This window comes from Lactuca serriola, chromosome 3 (genome assembly GCF_051521515.1).
Source record: "Lactuca serriola cultivar US96UC23 chromosome 3, Lser_US96UC23_V15, whole genome shotgun sequence".
Taxonomy (NCBI): Eukaryota; Viridiplantae; Streptophyta; class Magnoliopsida; order Asterales; family Asteraceae; genus Lactuca; species Lactuca serriola.
The window spans coordinates 117,161,878-117,177,781 of NC_136410.1; the positions used below are offsets into that span (position 1 = coordinate 117,161,878).

The window sequence follows — 15,904 nt, forward strand, 5'->3', positions numbered from 1 at the left end:
TGTGGACGTTGATTTAATTTTGTGCCACCATTGCCACCGTGGAGTTTCCGGATCACTTGTTCTTAACCTGCCTCATAACGGTTTCTATTTGGACCAAATTAACCATCGGTGGAATACATTTCTATCACAACTAATTTTTTAGCAAAGTATTGACTGAATTCGTTGGATAATACCTGTCTAACTTCGGAGCAAAAAACGGTTTTAACGTGGTGATTTTTAAAGCTATGTGGATGATTTAGTCACTTCCAAAACACTTTGCTATTTCCTACAACCAAGTCTAAAAAGAAACATTATTTCATAATATACTCTGTCCCTTTTATTTTTAGTTCACCAGTAGATTTCGTCCAACAAAATCTATTGGAGTGGTATAATTAAAGACCCAACTTTGATTGTATGATCGTTTTTTTTTTCTTTCTAGATTCTTATTAATTAACAAAACAAAATCTTGCTGTTAATACTTTCTTTTTAGGGTATGAAGTGTGAATTCTAGTGAGAATAGGGACCATAAACGTAAGTAAACCTTTTATTAAAGAAAGTCACAACAGTAATCAGGGACCGTTGCATGATGTTGAAGGTGACCCCTCATTTATATCTTCTCATCTGTCTTCATTCATTGCCATTCCTTCCCCCCTTCCCTTTAAATCTCCCACCACCTCCCCTCCTTCTTCATTACCTCAATCCGCCATTGTAGCTACATCGTTTCTCTCTTTCTCTCTCCCTCTAAACCTTCAAAGATGCCACCAGTCTTGCCGGACTTCTCCTCCTCCGTCAAGCTGAAATACGTAAAGCTCGGGTATCAGTATCTTGTTAACCACATCCTTACATTCATACTAATCCCCATCATCGCAGCCATCGCCCTTGAAATCCTCCGCCTCGGACCAGATGAGATCATAACCACCGTGAAATCCCTCCGTCTTGATCTTGTTCAAACACTATGCTCGGTGTTTCTCTTACTCTTCATCTCCACAGTCTACTTTATGTCAAAACCTCGATCCATTTACCTCGTCGATTATACCTGCTATAAGGCTCCGATCACGTGCCGTGTCCCCTTCTCCACTTTCATGGAACATTCAAGGTTGATCCTCAAGGATAACCCGAAGAGTGTTGAGTTCCAGATGAGGATTCTTGAACGATCTGGATTAGGTGAAGAGACGAGTTTGCCGCCGGCGATTCATTACATCCCGCCGACTCCAAACATGGAGGCCGCTAGGGGTGAGGCTGAGCTCGTGATTTTCTCCGCCATTGATTCTTTGTTTGCGAAGACAGGATTGAAACCGAAAGACATAGATATTCTTATAGTGAACTGCAGCTTGTTTTCTCCGACGCCGTCGTTGTCGGCCATGGTGGTGAATAAGTATAAGTTGAGGAGTAACATCAAAAGCTATAACTTGTCGGGTATGGGATGTAGTGCAGGATTAATCTCCATAGATTTAGCTAGAGATTTGCTTCAGGTTCTTCCGAATTGTAACGCTATGGTAATTAGCACTGAGATTATTACTCCAAATTACTATCAAGGAAACGAACGAGCGATGCTTCTTCCGAACTGCCTTTTCCGGATGGGCGCCGCCGCGCTTTTGTTATCCAATAAACGCCGTGACCGAAGTCGTTCGAAGTACAAGCTCGTTCATGTCGTCAGAACCCACAAAGGCTCCGACGACAGAGCTTACAAATGCGTATACGAACAAGAAGATCCTCAAGGACTCGTCGGAATCAACTTGTCAAAAGATCTCATGGTGATCGCCGCCGAAGCTTTGAAATCCAACATCACAACCATCGGTCCTTTAGTCCTACCGGCATCTGAACAGCTTCTCTTTCTTTTCACTCTCATCGGCCGGAAAATCTTCAACCCGAAATGGAAACCCTACATTCCAGATTTCAAACTAGCATTCGAGCACTTCTGCATACACGCCGGTGGGAGGGCAGTGATAGATGAGTTGCAGAAGAACCTCCAGTTGTCGGCGGAGCATGTGGAGGCTTCAAGAATGACTTTGCATCGGTTTGGAAACACGTCGTCGTCGTCGCTGTGGTATGAGTTGAGCTACATCGAATCAAAAGGGAGGATGAAGAAAGGTGATAGGGTTTGGCAGATAGCGTTTGGAAGTGGTTTTAAGTGTAACAGCGCCGTGTGGAAGTGTAACCGGAACATAAAAACACCGACCGGCGGACCATGGGAAGATTGCATTGATCGGTACCCTGTGGACATCCCGGAGATTGTGAAGCTGTGATTTGTGCATTTACGGTATTAGAAAAACATTAATAAAACACAATTGTTGTTTTTTCTTTCTTTCATCTTTTTTTTTTCGGCTAATATTCTATCTTCTATATTATTTTTAAATGTTTACTCAGAATTAAAAATTCTGTAATTGTAAAACATGATTTGATCGATGTACTATATGATTTTATAATATAAACGCAAAAATATATTGTGTGTCATGATATTCTTCTTTTGGTATTACAAATATCGTTATGTGTATTAAAATATATGTGCATATATTTTGCACATATTTCATGTGTATTAAAATATGGATGCACATATTTTGCATTAAAAATGACGATTTAATTGTTGTCATCTACATAACTTAGTGTTTAACTTTTGATAAATATAATTTATATAAGTTACGATAGAGAACAACTCATTAAAAGTGTCTGTATGGAAATGTGATACGTACGTTTAGATAAGTTATAAATAAAAACTTAAAAGAACAGCATTGATAAAACCTAATACATCAGTTTAAATTACTCCTTCAACTTAATAGTAATATTCCTAAAACTTATTGAATAAATAGTTCAAACCAAACTATTTCGTAAAGTTTGTATTCAATAATAACTGGACTTCGAAATAGGCAGCTTTAGTTGTACTTTTCCTATTAATACTGAATAACCAAGCTATATACCTTATTAATTAAATTTTTATACTCCATATTGGTCCGATCATTGTATAATTCATTCAATATATATATATATATATATATATATATATATATATATATATATATATATAACGTACGTATCATGTATTTATGTATGTATGTGTGTTTATATATCAAGAAAACATAATACAAAGTTGACAGCAAGAAACCTAGGTAGGGTTCGATGTATTATTAATAGAGACGCAGGATCTATATATTTTTGATTCCTGCTTTCGGGGAGCATCCTTTATATTTTTCGTATTTATTCTTTACATTAACTTGTAATAATACAGACGAAACAAGGAGAGAGAGAGAGCATACCATGTGGCAACTTCTTTTATTTCCAATTACTGCAACGACAATATTACTGTTCTTAACATACGTTTTGGCATTAAACACCAAAATAAATGTGATTAATTACCCTAATATTGTTCACATCTAGACATGAGAAGAAAAAAAGCGAAAAGTAATAAAAGAATGATATGATCATCTATTCATTTGCCGACCATAGGTAAGTGACGTTTTATTAATCAACAATGTCTGTTTGGAATTAAAGTCGGGTAGAATAGTGTTTTATATAGATCCGTCCCGTTGCCATTCTTATCTAGCTATGACGCATTGCTTTCAGATTACGATGGCGGATGGAAAATATTAAAGTCAAATAAAGAGGAAATAATGTTAGACAAGTGTCCATCTCGACTTAGCTGTTGGGTGAGAGTGTGCAAGTAGGTTTGAGCAATTAATATTAGTAATTATGCAGTTAGTGATGAGTACTCACACATAGATTTACCATACATTCATATCCGGATGAGTATAGGTCTGTACCCATCTTATTTCGTTGGAACTAGAATTACAGAGCCAGAGCCGATGGTTCTTATGAAGTTAGAACCGGAACCGGACCAATCTAGGCGGTTCTTAAATTTTTGAAATCAGTTTTTGAACCGACACTCCCGGTTCCTAGAGTGAGTAACCCGATTACGCCATTATTTTAGTTTCGTTAATACAAAATAGTTTAAGCGAGTAAAACAAAAATTAAATATTATAACTAATTGGTTACTATACAAATTACAAACGAAAAAATAATCATTTTAAACGATTATTTAAGTTGCTAAATATATGATAAATCAAAGTTTATGTTCTTACCATGAACATGTCAATGTTATTTAACATCAGTACAAGCAGCGTATGTTAAAATTGTTTACAGTCATCCATTCATATTTATATCAAACTATTTATTTTGAAAAAAAAAGAACGTTGTAAATATGAGTTATTATAATCATATAATTTTTTAGTGATTTTGGTATAGAAAGATAACAATATGGTTGATTGCATTGGTTAGAATAGAAAAAATAACCATAAATTTTGTTTCATATTATTTTGAAACAATATAAACAAAATTTCTATATTCCACTTATATAAATTTAATTTGTATATTCTTCTTCCTCATTCAGTATAATCACATTCACCTCAAATTAGAGATTTGAGTTTTCTCAAATTATCTTTTTGCCCTTTTATGCATCAAACTCTAGCAAAATCATCTATATATGTGAGCTATTTGTATCTTTATATTAACTAAATAAATATAATAATTATCACTTACTAACTAAAAGTTATGAAAACTACTTACTTGTAGTTACTAACTATTTTGAAGTTGAAATCGTATGTACACATAACTAATTATATATACGCATAAGTTATAATACTCTTAAGTTGTAGTTACTAATTAGTTCTTAATTAAAAAGATTTTTTAATTTTTGTAGGAGTTTTAAATGAATATGGTGAAAACAAAAGAGTAAATGACTTGATAGGGTAATATACTTTTTGAAATGTACACATTTAGTCCTTATTTTTTTTTTTTGTAAAATAAACCCTTATACTTTATTTTTCATAACAATGCAATCCTTGTGACCGGCTATATCCGGTATACCGGTCATATACAAATTTTCTTTTAGGGAAAATGACTTGATAGGGTAATATACTTTTTGAATTGTACACATTTAGTCCTTATTCTTTTTTTTTTTGTAAAATAAACCCTTATACTTTATTAATATGTACATATTAGGTCCTTTTCACCAGATTCTACAAGTTTTGCTAATGTGGAAGCATAAGTGGCACTAAATAGCAATTAATTAGCTTAGTCACCAGAGGTGGATGATCCTCCAGCAACAAGAAAAGGGCGACGACCTTTCTCTTTCTCGTCTCTCTTCCTTCCGGTCGAACAGCAACAACCAAACACCCTATACCTGTTGTGTTTCTCCAATCTGTCTCTCTTTGCCTCCATCTTTGAGATATGTTGCCAGAAAAAGAAGAAAGAATCGACGAGGGGGCTACCAGAGCAGCTCCTCGCCGCCAACTACCGTCTCTACTTCATCCTGCCTCCCCCTTCGACCTTGTTGTTTTTGCCATCATTCTTCCTTGCTACCAGTGAGGTGTAGGAACACACAAAGGAGTCGTCGAAGATCGGGGTCTCCCTTTTTTTCATGGTGAATAAAAGTTGGAAAAATCTCGTTGTGGATATGTGGATGCCACCTAGGTATTTCATTTCAACAAAATAAAAGAAAGGGAAAATGACATGATAGGGTAAAATACGTTTTGAAATGTACACATTTAATCCTTATTCTTTTTTTTTCTTGTAAAATAAACATTTCCACGTCAGCAAAACCTGTAGAATCCGGTGAAAATTACCTAATGTGTACATACTAATAAAGTATTAGGGTTTATTTTATAAAAAAAAATAAGGACTAAATGTGTACATTTCAAAAAGTATCTTACCCTATCAAGTCAATATCCCAAAAAAAAATGGTCTCTACTATAATAGATATATAAATTGGATGTAACACCCGTTTTTTAGTGTGGACCAGCTAAAGATTTTGGGAATCAAAGATGAGGTTTTTTAGGAAAAACATTGTGCCACAACGTGGTAGTAGTTGTATAAGCACACATTCGTCTTGTGTGGCACAACGTGACATACTTATGGTCACGATGTAGTAGCCACCTGAAGGCTTAATGTGACATTCCTATTTTTATTGCCATTTAAAAAAAATTATTTTTGTTTATTAAAAACCAAAGTTTATCTATTAATGCAGAATTTGGTCCCATAAAATTATTTCCAAAGAAATGGTTTTTCAATGATTTATATAAAGTTTGAGATGTCATAACTAATACAAAACATAAGCATAAACAGGTCTTGCAGCATCTTAGACTAACATTCTACACCTCTATGAATCTCTCATCATGCATGTAGCTTTTTATTGGTTGCTGTGATACAAAGAAGTTGAGTGATTTAGGTTGGGCAACCGGGTGAGTACATAGGGTTTTCAACCCATAATAATATAGTTAATGTGTTTAATTATCACAATATTAACCCGATTACCCATCTCCTTTTCTACATTATTCTTTTCTAAGGTTTTATCATAAGGGTCATCAGAGCATTCGTTGCTGACAGTATCGTTATATGGATTTCTCTGGAATAGATATCGTTGGTTTTATTTCAATTTTTATTCCTAATGATCTGTCCTACGTATGATCTTTGTAACGACCCGAATTTCCTTTCGTTAGTGATGTTAGTTTCCTTTATTTAATTGATTATTATCTAATGAAAATAAATTAAATAAAAATGGAGTTATTTAATATCTAAAAGAATTATACAGTAATTAAGAGAAAATAGTTTAATCTAGTGATTATGTGGGAAAGTTAACTTAATTTCTAGTCACTAAAAGGTTTATTATGAAGTGAAGGGACAAGATGTCATCAAAGGAAACTGTAAATATTAGATTATTAGGGTTACGGAGGCTTGGAAATAAATTGTGATATTATATGGTCCATTTGGTAAAATTGTGGTATAATTCCCAAGGAGGAGAATCGATCCTCCTCCCTATGTCTGTTCCTAGAGTGTGTTCCCTAGTACAAAAAAAAAATGATTGATGCTTGTTTCCCACAGAACCGAGACAGATAGTAGGGGGAAGAAGGGTTTATTCGTTTCGATCCTAGAGGGATTAGAGGCTGTGAAAATCATCCTAATTAGAGGTAAAATCCTTTACTTTATCTTCTTCTAAAGTTTCATCTCAATTTCTTGAGCAATTGTGAATCAATTTTGATGTTAAAGATCATATCTTTTTCTCCATACAATATTTGAGAGTTCATATGATTGAATTCTAGTTTGTTGGGAGAAATTTGTTGTTTTGTTGCTATCAATTTCAAGTATTAACTCTCCCAAGAATGTTATGCTTCATGTTGTAGAAATACTCCATGTTTTTTAGAACATTGTATTCTATGGTGATTTATAAAACTTATGTTATTAATATCTTGATTCAAGAAGGTAAGTTTTCTGTAAAAGACTATGTTTTCTGCCATCCATAAGGTTTTCAAAACAACATTAGAAAGTCTTTATATGAAGCTTTATGGTGGATCAAACTTAAGCATTGGTGGAGTACCCGTTTTCGCAATGTACTTTCTTTTTCCTATAAATGCAATGCATTTTGAGTCTTCGTTTGAGGTTGTATTTGCCATTCTAACTTGTTGACATATTGGTACTGTTAAGAACTCAATTTTCATCTTTATAGTTGAGTTTAGCTATGGTCTAATGGGTTAAGTTGCCAATTAACCCTTAAAATGCAATGTTGGGAAATTATAAAGAATTAGCAATGTGTCCCTGTTTTGAAGAAATCATAGAAAAATCATCAAGAGTTATATTGGGGATTTGTAAACTCTCAAAGTTTGAATTTTGAGTCTAGTATGTCCAAAATTTTTCCTAAGACCTGATATTGTACTTCACCAAAAAGAAAATGGTCGCTTTCACCGACTGGTCAGAAATTAGTTGCATGGGCATGCTGTCTTGTAAAATTCATAGAAAATTATAGGAAAATCCTATGGACTTGTGCTATGTAAAATGTTTTAACTTGTATTTACTTTTTTACATAAGAAGTAACTTAGGAAGTAATATAATACAAAAAGATGATAATAAATATGCATGATTACTTATGGATGTCATTTGTGTAATCCCTTAAAAGATGAATTAAGAATTAATTAACTAAAAGGGGAATACACTAGTGGGGCAAAGGGTAGCAACCTAGAATTAAGTGTGTAACTGTTGTGGCATGTCTCCAACTTAAGTATGTATCTTTGAAGGATGGAATGAAGGGTCTAAGAATCACAGCAAAGGAAACAAGATTGTCAGTCTCTGTCCGAGAGGCAGTCCCGGAATGAAGCTCCGATGATCAAGTCAGTTCAACTCTTAGAGAGAAGGTGAAAAGTGTTAGGAAAGTGTTTAAGGGTTGTTTTTTGATCTCTTCTCTTGGGGAGAATGGATCTTTTTATACCTGTGGTCGGGGGGACAGATCCCCGACAATATCTTTTACCTTTTCAAGTTTTGCAGGGATAGACGACCTTTCATTGGTAGATCGTGCTCTGCGAGTAGTCGTTTACCATTGGTTCAGGGTTGCCAGGAGCAACGTTTTGAGCGTTAAACCTTTAGATCTGAGAGGCGATTGGTACAATTTTGTCTTGACACTGGCTTTGGTACTTGGGCTCCAAGGAATGAGTATGGGATTGCGAGAGCGAGGGCGATAGAGAGTACCCAACATTAGACATGCACCGCACTTTGCCCAAACCGTCACTCAGACAGACGTTTCCACTATTTTTGACGTATACCTGGTTGGGTACATTAATAAGTCCCCTAGGCTAGTAGATGTCAGCATTTTCTTAGGGTAGGTGAGTAGTTCTAGCTTAGATCTGGGCACGCATTTGGTGGGAACGGTTTATGACATGTTTCTGATGAAATAGAGCCGTTATGGCGAGATAGTGTCATTTCGTTTCATTTCATCATTTTTTTTCTTTTTATTTAAGGGCCCTCTATCTTTAGGAACGGTTATATGCTTCCTCTCTCCATAATCCACCGTCTCATCCTCTTTTATCACTTCTCCTTTCTCCTACATTTTCCATTCCGATTCTTGATGGTCTTTGTTAGATCTAGAATCACTCCTACACCCGAGGAGTTCGAGTCTCTTCAATTCCAGTTTGGGTTCATGCCTGGGCATGCAGTTCAATTCCATCGGAAGGGTCTACAATTTATCAACTGCCAACGGGGAAGGTGGGTAGGCCCGATTTCGTCTTCCTGTTTCGGATTTCTTAGACAAGGTTATGCAAGAATATGGTTTCTATGTTCATGACTTGACCCCAAACACTGTGAACAAGATAGTTGGGTTTTAGTTAAAGTGTCGAGAGTTGGGTTGTAACACCTGGATTCCCGGGTATGTTCATTATTCCTTTTATTTTTGGAGGTTGAGAGGGGACTCGACGAGTTGGTGCTTAGACTCGCCGAGTATGGTCGCGGATTCTTATCCGGGTTCACAGCTGACTCGGCGAGTTCATGAGTGGACTTGGCGAGTCCACACTGTTTAATGAAACCCTAATTTTCTGGGTTTTGGACCTATTTAAAGGCCCTTAGGGCCGTCATTTGCGGCTACCAAACCCTAGAGAGAAACTCTAAGAGATCTAGAGCAGTTATGAGGAAGGGGAGGCCATTCTTGATCTTTTGTTGGTGTATTTGCAAGAAAGAGGTGACCAAGGCAAGAGGAGGCTAAAGGAGGTGCGATTTTGGGTGACTTCAGAGTTCCTAGACTTCATATTGAGGTATTTATTCGGACCTTCTTCAGATTTGGTGTTGATTCTTAGACTTAGGGTTTTCTAACCCCTTTAGAGGATGGATATGTGGAGCAATTGGTCTCTTCTCGAGTTGATGCTTTGGATCTGTTCCCAAAGAGGTCCAGAGACCTTAACCCTTGGAGCTTTATGAGTTATTTTGGGATCCATGAGCTTAGGATGTTATTTTTGGGGCTAAATCACCAAGTTAGACCATTTAGATGTTATATGAGTGTCTAGGTCTGAACTTTACGTGATTATCATGCTTGGGAAGGTCAGATCTATGGATTGATGCAACAGATCTGACCTCAGGAGGTCTATAGAGTTTGTGCATGTCATGAACTTGCCGAGTCCAAAGATCAGACTCGGCGAGTAGGGTGAGGATTTCCCGTAAATCACTCACTGAGTGGACTTGCCGAGTTGGGAGATAAATCAGTGACTTAGAGAGAGTCAAGGGACTGGAGTTCAAGGCGGAACTTGCTGAGTTGCTCTTGAGACTCGGCGAGTGGAGTCGGGGTGGCCCCACGATTCATGCCATGTGTGACTCGTCGAGTAAGGGGAGGAACTCGACGTGCCAAGCGGGACTAAAAGAGTTAGTAGACACGTGCAGACTCGCCGAGTTTCCTAAGTGCACTTGACGAGTCAGGTCAAAGTTTGACCGTTGATTTTTGTTGACTTTTAGGGTTTGGTCAACAACGTGTCCTTTGAGCTGATAGAGGGGTAAAATGGTATTTCACCTATAGAGGGTTGAGTCTAGTCCCGAGAGCTATATCTATGAGAATATTTACTTTGTGTGATTAGGCGGTGGTTAAATCATATTTCTACCGAGTCAGAGATATACCGAGACATCTGAGGTGAGTCTTCTCAGTATACTTTACCTAGTGTGGTAACAGAGTTATGAGAAAAAGTATTCTAGAGTTATATCCTAGTGTATTTGCATGATATTATGTGTTGTGATTTATTGTGATATGTGATATGCATGATTCAGAGTTTACAGAGTTAGGACCAGTGGGTCCACAGAGTTATGGGACCATGAGGGTCCCACAGAGATATTCGACCAGAGGGTCAACAGGGTTACAGCCTCGAGTGGCTGATATGTGTTTATGTGGTATTTTGGGGAACTCACTAAGCATTTATGCTTATAGTGTTATGTGTGGTGTTTCAGGTACTAGTGATGATCGCAGGAAGGCGCCGACATGACTCGTACACACGCACACTGGAGTTCATATGTTTTGATCTTGGGGTTTTGTATTAAGATAATGAGGATACAATGTTTTAAATTGTGGATGTGAATTAAAATATATGATTTTTAAAATGCGAAAAATTATTTGAATTTTTGCGGTGTTACAAGTTGGTATCAAAGCCTTGGTTTGAGGGATTCAGATGCATCTTCGGGCGCATCTGAACTCAAACTGAGGATTTGAGAAGAATTTTGATAATAAAGTGAAAAATTTTGAAAAGAGTAAAAAGAGTTTTGAGACAAACAGAGAAGAGTTGTATGTACGATTAGTCAGCGCCCGAACGGTGATTTCCCAAAATGCCCCTTACAATAAGTGCTAGCAGATATGTTATGTTATGTTATGACAAATTATGATATGCATGCTAGAGTAGACTAGGTATTCTTATTAGGACTATAGTGGCCTGATATACGATGCCTTAGTCTAGGGGCTTTTGCTGCTAAAAATGTTTGAGAGTGTTTAGATAGCAGCGAGGTGCTTATGAGATCTCTGCTTGTGAGTAGCACATGATTAAGAGAGTAGAGTGCTTGGAAATTTGGGACTCTGGGAGGAGGACTTGGAATGAATGATGAGTCGGTGTGGTCGGTAGTATTAGGCCCATAATACCGAAGGCTCCGGGATAGTGCGCAACCCAAGTAAGAATCCATAGGGTACCAGGAACCAAGTAGGATTGGGGGTATCGAGTGTGTGCACGCTCGAGCGAGTCTTTGATATTCTGTGTTGTATTTCAGAGAGGTACATGGTGGGAACGCGCCACAGACCAGGGACTAGTGGAGGGGGTGTGAGCGACGAGGAGCTCCGCCATGTGATTCATGATGAGGTGGCTGCTGCCATCTGCGCTGAGATTCCAGAGATGTCCGGGTCTATCAAGACCACCCTGATAGAGAAATTTGACGAGAGATACACTGCTCTTTCTGATGCTGCTGTCGCTGCGGCCACTGCAGCTGTAGCTGCGGCTAGACCGCCGGGTGGTGATGCGTTGCTGTTCCGGGAGTTCAGCAACACAAAACCACCGGAGTTTGATGGGACCCAGGACCCGATTGCAGCAATGAGGTGGATTTAGACATTGAGGGGTGTTTCTTTACTTGCTCATCTCCTGAGCATTTGAGAGTCCGGTTTGCACTCAACCAGCTTCGCTTGGGAGCGAAGCACTGGTGGAAGTTTGTGACAGCCCACTTTACGCCTGCTGAGCTTGCTGCAGTGACCTGGGAGAGGTTCCCCGCTATGTTTCGAGACGAGTACGTTCCCCATGTGGAGAGGGAGCGTTTGGCCCAGGATTTTTTGACCCTCAAGCAGGGTACTGAGTCTGTCACAGTTATTACGAGGATGTTCCATGATAGGGCGATGTTCTGCCTAGAGCATGTGTCCTCCGAGCAGGCACGTATGAGCCGATATCTGAGCATTTTGAGGAGGGATATACACGAGTTCGTGGCGAAATCGACGTACCAGACATCTGCCGAGCTTCAGGAAAATGCCTGGAAGAGGGAGATAGAGCTGGAGATTCAGGCTAGGGAGGAGGCTGAGTCTCAGGGGAGGGATCGGCGACCGGCGCAGTCTCAGCCGGCAGCCAAGCGGGCTAAGCCCGCTGATTCGAGATCTGGGGGTCAGAAGGGCCACACTTGTGGTAAGTGCGGCAAGAGCCACGATAGGGTGTGCAGAGCGGGATCTTGCTATAAGTGTGGCAAGGAGGGGCATATAGCCAAGGATTTCACCAAAGGGTTTGCAGTGTGTTTCCACTGTAACCAGACCGGACACCGCAAGGTAGAGTGTCCACAGTTGCGAGGGACAGCTCCAGGAGCACCTCAGGGATCTGCCCCTGCTGCTATCAGAGTTGCTGAGAGCCGGCCAATGAAGGCCGAGGTACCGAAGGCACGAGGGAGAGCCTTTCAGCTGACTGCGGAGGAGGTCCGCGCTGCGCCCGACGTTGTGGCTGGTACGTATCTTTTCTTGTATTTATTTTGATTTTGGGGTATAGTGTTTATTTTGTGTTATGCATAAGTACTTTTCTTGTGAATTATGTACCTGCCTTGGTGTTATTTGACTCGGGTGCGATTTGGTCTTTTGTATATTTGGCTTTTAGTCAGCACATCAGTATTAGTCGAGAGGAGTTGAGTCGACCTCTGAGGGTTTCCATAGCTAACGAGAGGACGGTGTATGCTGCCAAGGTAATTCGAGGATGTGTACTCGAGATTTTCGGCGTCGAGTTTCCGATTGATTTGGTTACTATTGCGATGGGGGATGTCTTTGTCATCGTGGGCATGGACTGGTTGAGCAGGGTGGGAGCATTTATCGACTGCGAGAGATAGCCGGTGACCATACGAGACCCTAGTGGGGGAGTTCTTACGGTATATGGTGAGGGTACACGTTCTGGGTCAGCATTTTGTTCGGCTGCAAGAGCAAGGCAGAGTTTACATCAGGGCTGTAGGGGATTTGTAGCATATGTGATGGATACGAGTGTTGTTTCAGAGAGACCGAGGTCAGTGGATGAGGTCCCGATAGTGCATGAGGTCCCGATAGTGCATGAGTTTCCGGATGTATTTCCAAAGGAGTTGTCGGGTGTGCCTCTGGAGAGGCAGGTAGAGTTTAGTATCGATTTGGTTCCGGGGGCTGCACCTATCGCCAAGGCGCCTTATCATCTTGCGCCTCCAGAGATGTAGGAGTTATCCTCGTAGCTCCAGGAGCTGCTGGGGAAGGGGTTTATTCGGCCGAGCAGTTCACCATGGGGAGTGCCTATCCTTTTTGTCAAGAAGAAGGATGGTTCACACCGGATGTGCATTGATTACCGGGAGTTGAACAAGCTAACGGTCAAGAATCGTTACCCGTTGCCAAGGATCGATGATTTGTTCGATCAGTTGCAGGGAGCATCTTGGTTCTCCAAGATCGATTTGAGGCCTGGGTATCATTAGGTGAGGGTGCGAGATGAGGACGTCCAGAAGACAGCATTCAAGACTTGTTATGGGCATTACGAGTTCGTGGTGATGCCTTTCGGACTCACCAACGCACCGGTGGTGTTCATGGATCTCATGAATAGAGTGTGCAGACCGATGTTGGATCGCTCGGTGATCGTGTTTATCGACGCCATATTGGTATATTCGAGATCTAGAGACCAGCATGAGGAGCATTTGAGGGAGATCCTCGGAGTCCTGAGATCGGAGAGGCTTTATGCCAAATTCTCCAAGTGTGATTTTTGGTTGCGAGAGGTCCAGTTCCTAGGGCACCTCGTGAACCAGAAAGGGATATTGGTCGACCCGGCCAAGATTGAGGCAGTGATGAGTTGGGAGGTGCCGAGGTCACCTACCGAGATCAGGAGTTTTCTAGGGTTAGTTGGTTATTATCGGAGATTTATCAGGGATTTCTCCAAGATCACCATGCCACTCACCAAGTTGACCCGGAAGGGTGTTGCTTTTTCATGGGGTTCAGTGCAGCAGGCCTCCTTCGAGACACTTCGCCAGAGATTATGCGAATCTCCGGTGTTAGCCCTTCCGGAGGGGATGGAGGATTTCGTGGTGTATTGTGATGCGTCGATATCTAGGCTGGGAGCGGTGCTTATGCAGAGGGGTCATGTGATAGCATACGCATCGAGGCAACTGAAGCCTCATGAGGTGAGGTATCCCACCCACGGTCTGGAGTTGGGGGCGGTGGTGTTCGCCCTCAAGATTTGGTGTCACTATCTATATGGGGTTCGGTGTACCATATACACGGACCACAAGAGCCTGAAGTATCTAATGATTCAGCCCAACCTGAATATGTGCCAGAGGAGATGGTTGGATGTGGTGAATGATTATGATTGTGAGATCCTGTACCACCCGGGCAAGGCTAATGTTGTAGCCGATGCACTGAGCCGTAGGTCAGAGGGCGCCCTGATGCGAGAAGTTTGTTTGAGATTGACAGTGATGACTCCGGTGTTGGACGCTATTCGTGGGGCCCAGGCTGAGGCCGTGAGGCTAAAAAGCCAGAAGAGAGAGCGAGTTGTCGGGCTGGTATCAGAATTCGTTACCGATAGTCGGGGGCTTATGACATTTCAGATTCGGATATGGGTACCGTTTGTGGGCGGGACGCGTACCATTTTGATGGAGGAGGCTCATCGATCGATATTCTCGATCCATCCTGGGGCCACTAAGATGTAAGAGGGATGTCGCATGGTTCGTAGAGAGATGCTTGACCTGTTGCAGGGTTAAGGTCGAGCACCAGCATCCACATGGTAAGCTGCAGCCGTTAGAGATTCCAGAGTGGAAATGGGAACAGATTACCATGGATTTCATCACCAAATTGCCAAGGACTGCGAGAAGTGTCGATGCAATTTGGGTGATTGTGGACAGGTTGACGAAGAGCGCTGATTTCCTTTCTATCAGTGAGAGCTGTTCCACGGAGAGGTTAGCAGAGATGTACGTGAGAGAGGTGGTATCGCGGCATGGAGTGCCGATCTCGATTGTCTCGGATCAAGATGTACATTTCACTTCCAGATTTTGGAAGAAGTTTCATGAGGAATTGGATACGAAACTGCATTTTAGTACCGCATACCACCCATAGACTGACGGGGAGAATGAGCGGACGATTCAGACGCTCGAGGACATGCTCCGAGCATGTGTGTTGGATTTCGAAGGGAGTTGGGACACGTACTTGCCCTTGGCAGAGTTTTCCTACAACAACATCCATCATTCGAGCATTGGTATGCTACCTTTTGAGCTGTTGTGTGGGAGGAGGTGTCGGACCCCCATTTGTTGGGGAGAGGTAGGGTAGCGTGTTATGGGTAGTACTGAGATCGTGCTTCAGATGACAGAGCAGATTCCGCAGGTCAGACAGAGGTTGTTGACCGCTCAGAGTCGTCAAAAGAGTTATGCGGACAGGCGCCAGTCCGAACTCGAGTTTCAGGTCGGCAACTTCGTGCTCCTGAAGGTCTCTCCTTGGAAAGGAGTGATTTGATTCAGGAAGAGGGGCAAGTTGGGACCCCGATATATCGGTCCCTTCAGGGTGATCGCGAGGGTAGGCAGGGTAGCCTACCGTTTGGAGTTACCTGCAGAGTTGGGTCAGATCCATGACACTTTCCACGTGTCGCAGCTGAGAAAGTGTATAGCCGATGAGTCGGCAGTGGTGCCATTAGAAGATATTCAGGTGGAT

General features: G+C 41.0%; 1 protein-coding gene across 1 annotated transcript; it reads left to right on the plus strand.

Annotated features, from left to right (window-relative positions):
* The first annotated feature begins 645 nt into the window (after positions 1-645).
* Positions 646-2,433, plus strand: LOC145093091 (3-ketoacyl-CoA synthase 6). The gene has a single exon (XM_079031133.1). The coding sequence runs from the start codon at positions 735-737 to the stop codon at positions 2,223-2,225; it is 1,491 nt and encodes a 496-aa protein (XP_078887259.1). The 5' UTR covers positions 646-734; the 3' UTR covers positions 2,226-2,433.
* The last annotated feature ends 13,471 nt before the right edge of the window (positions 2,434-15,904 follow it).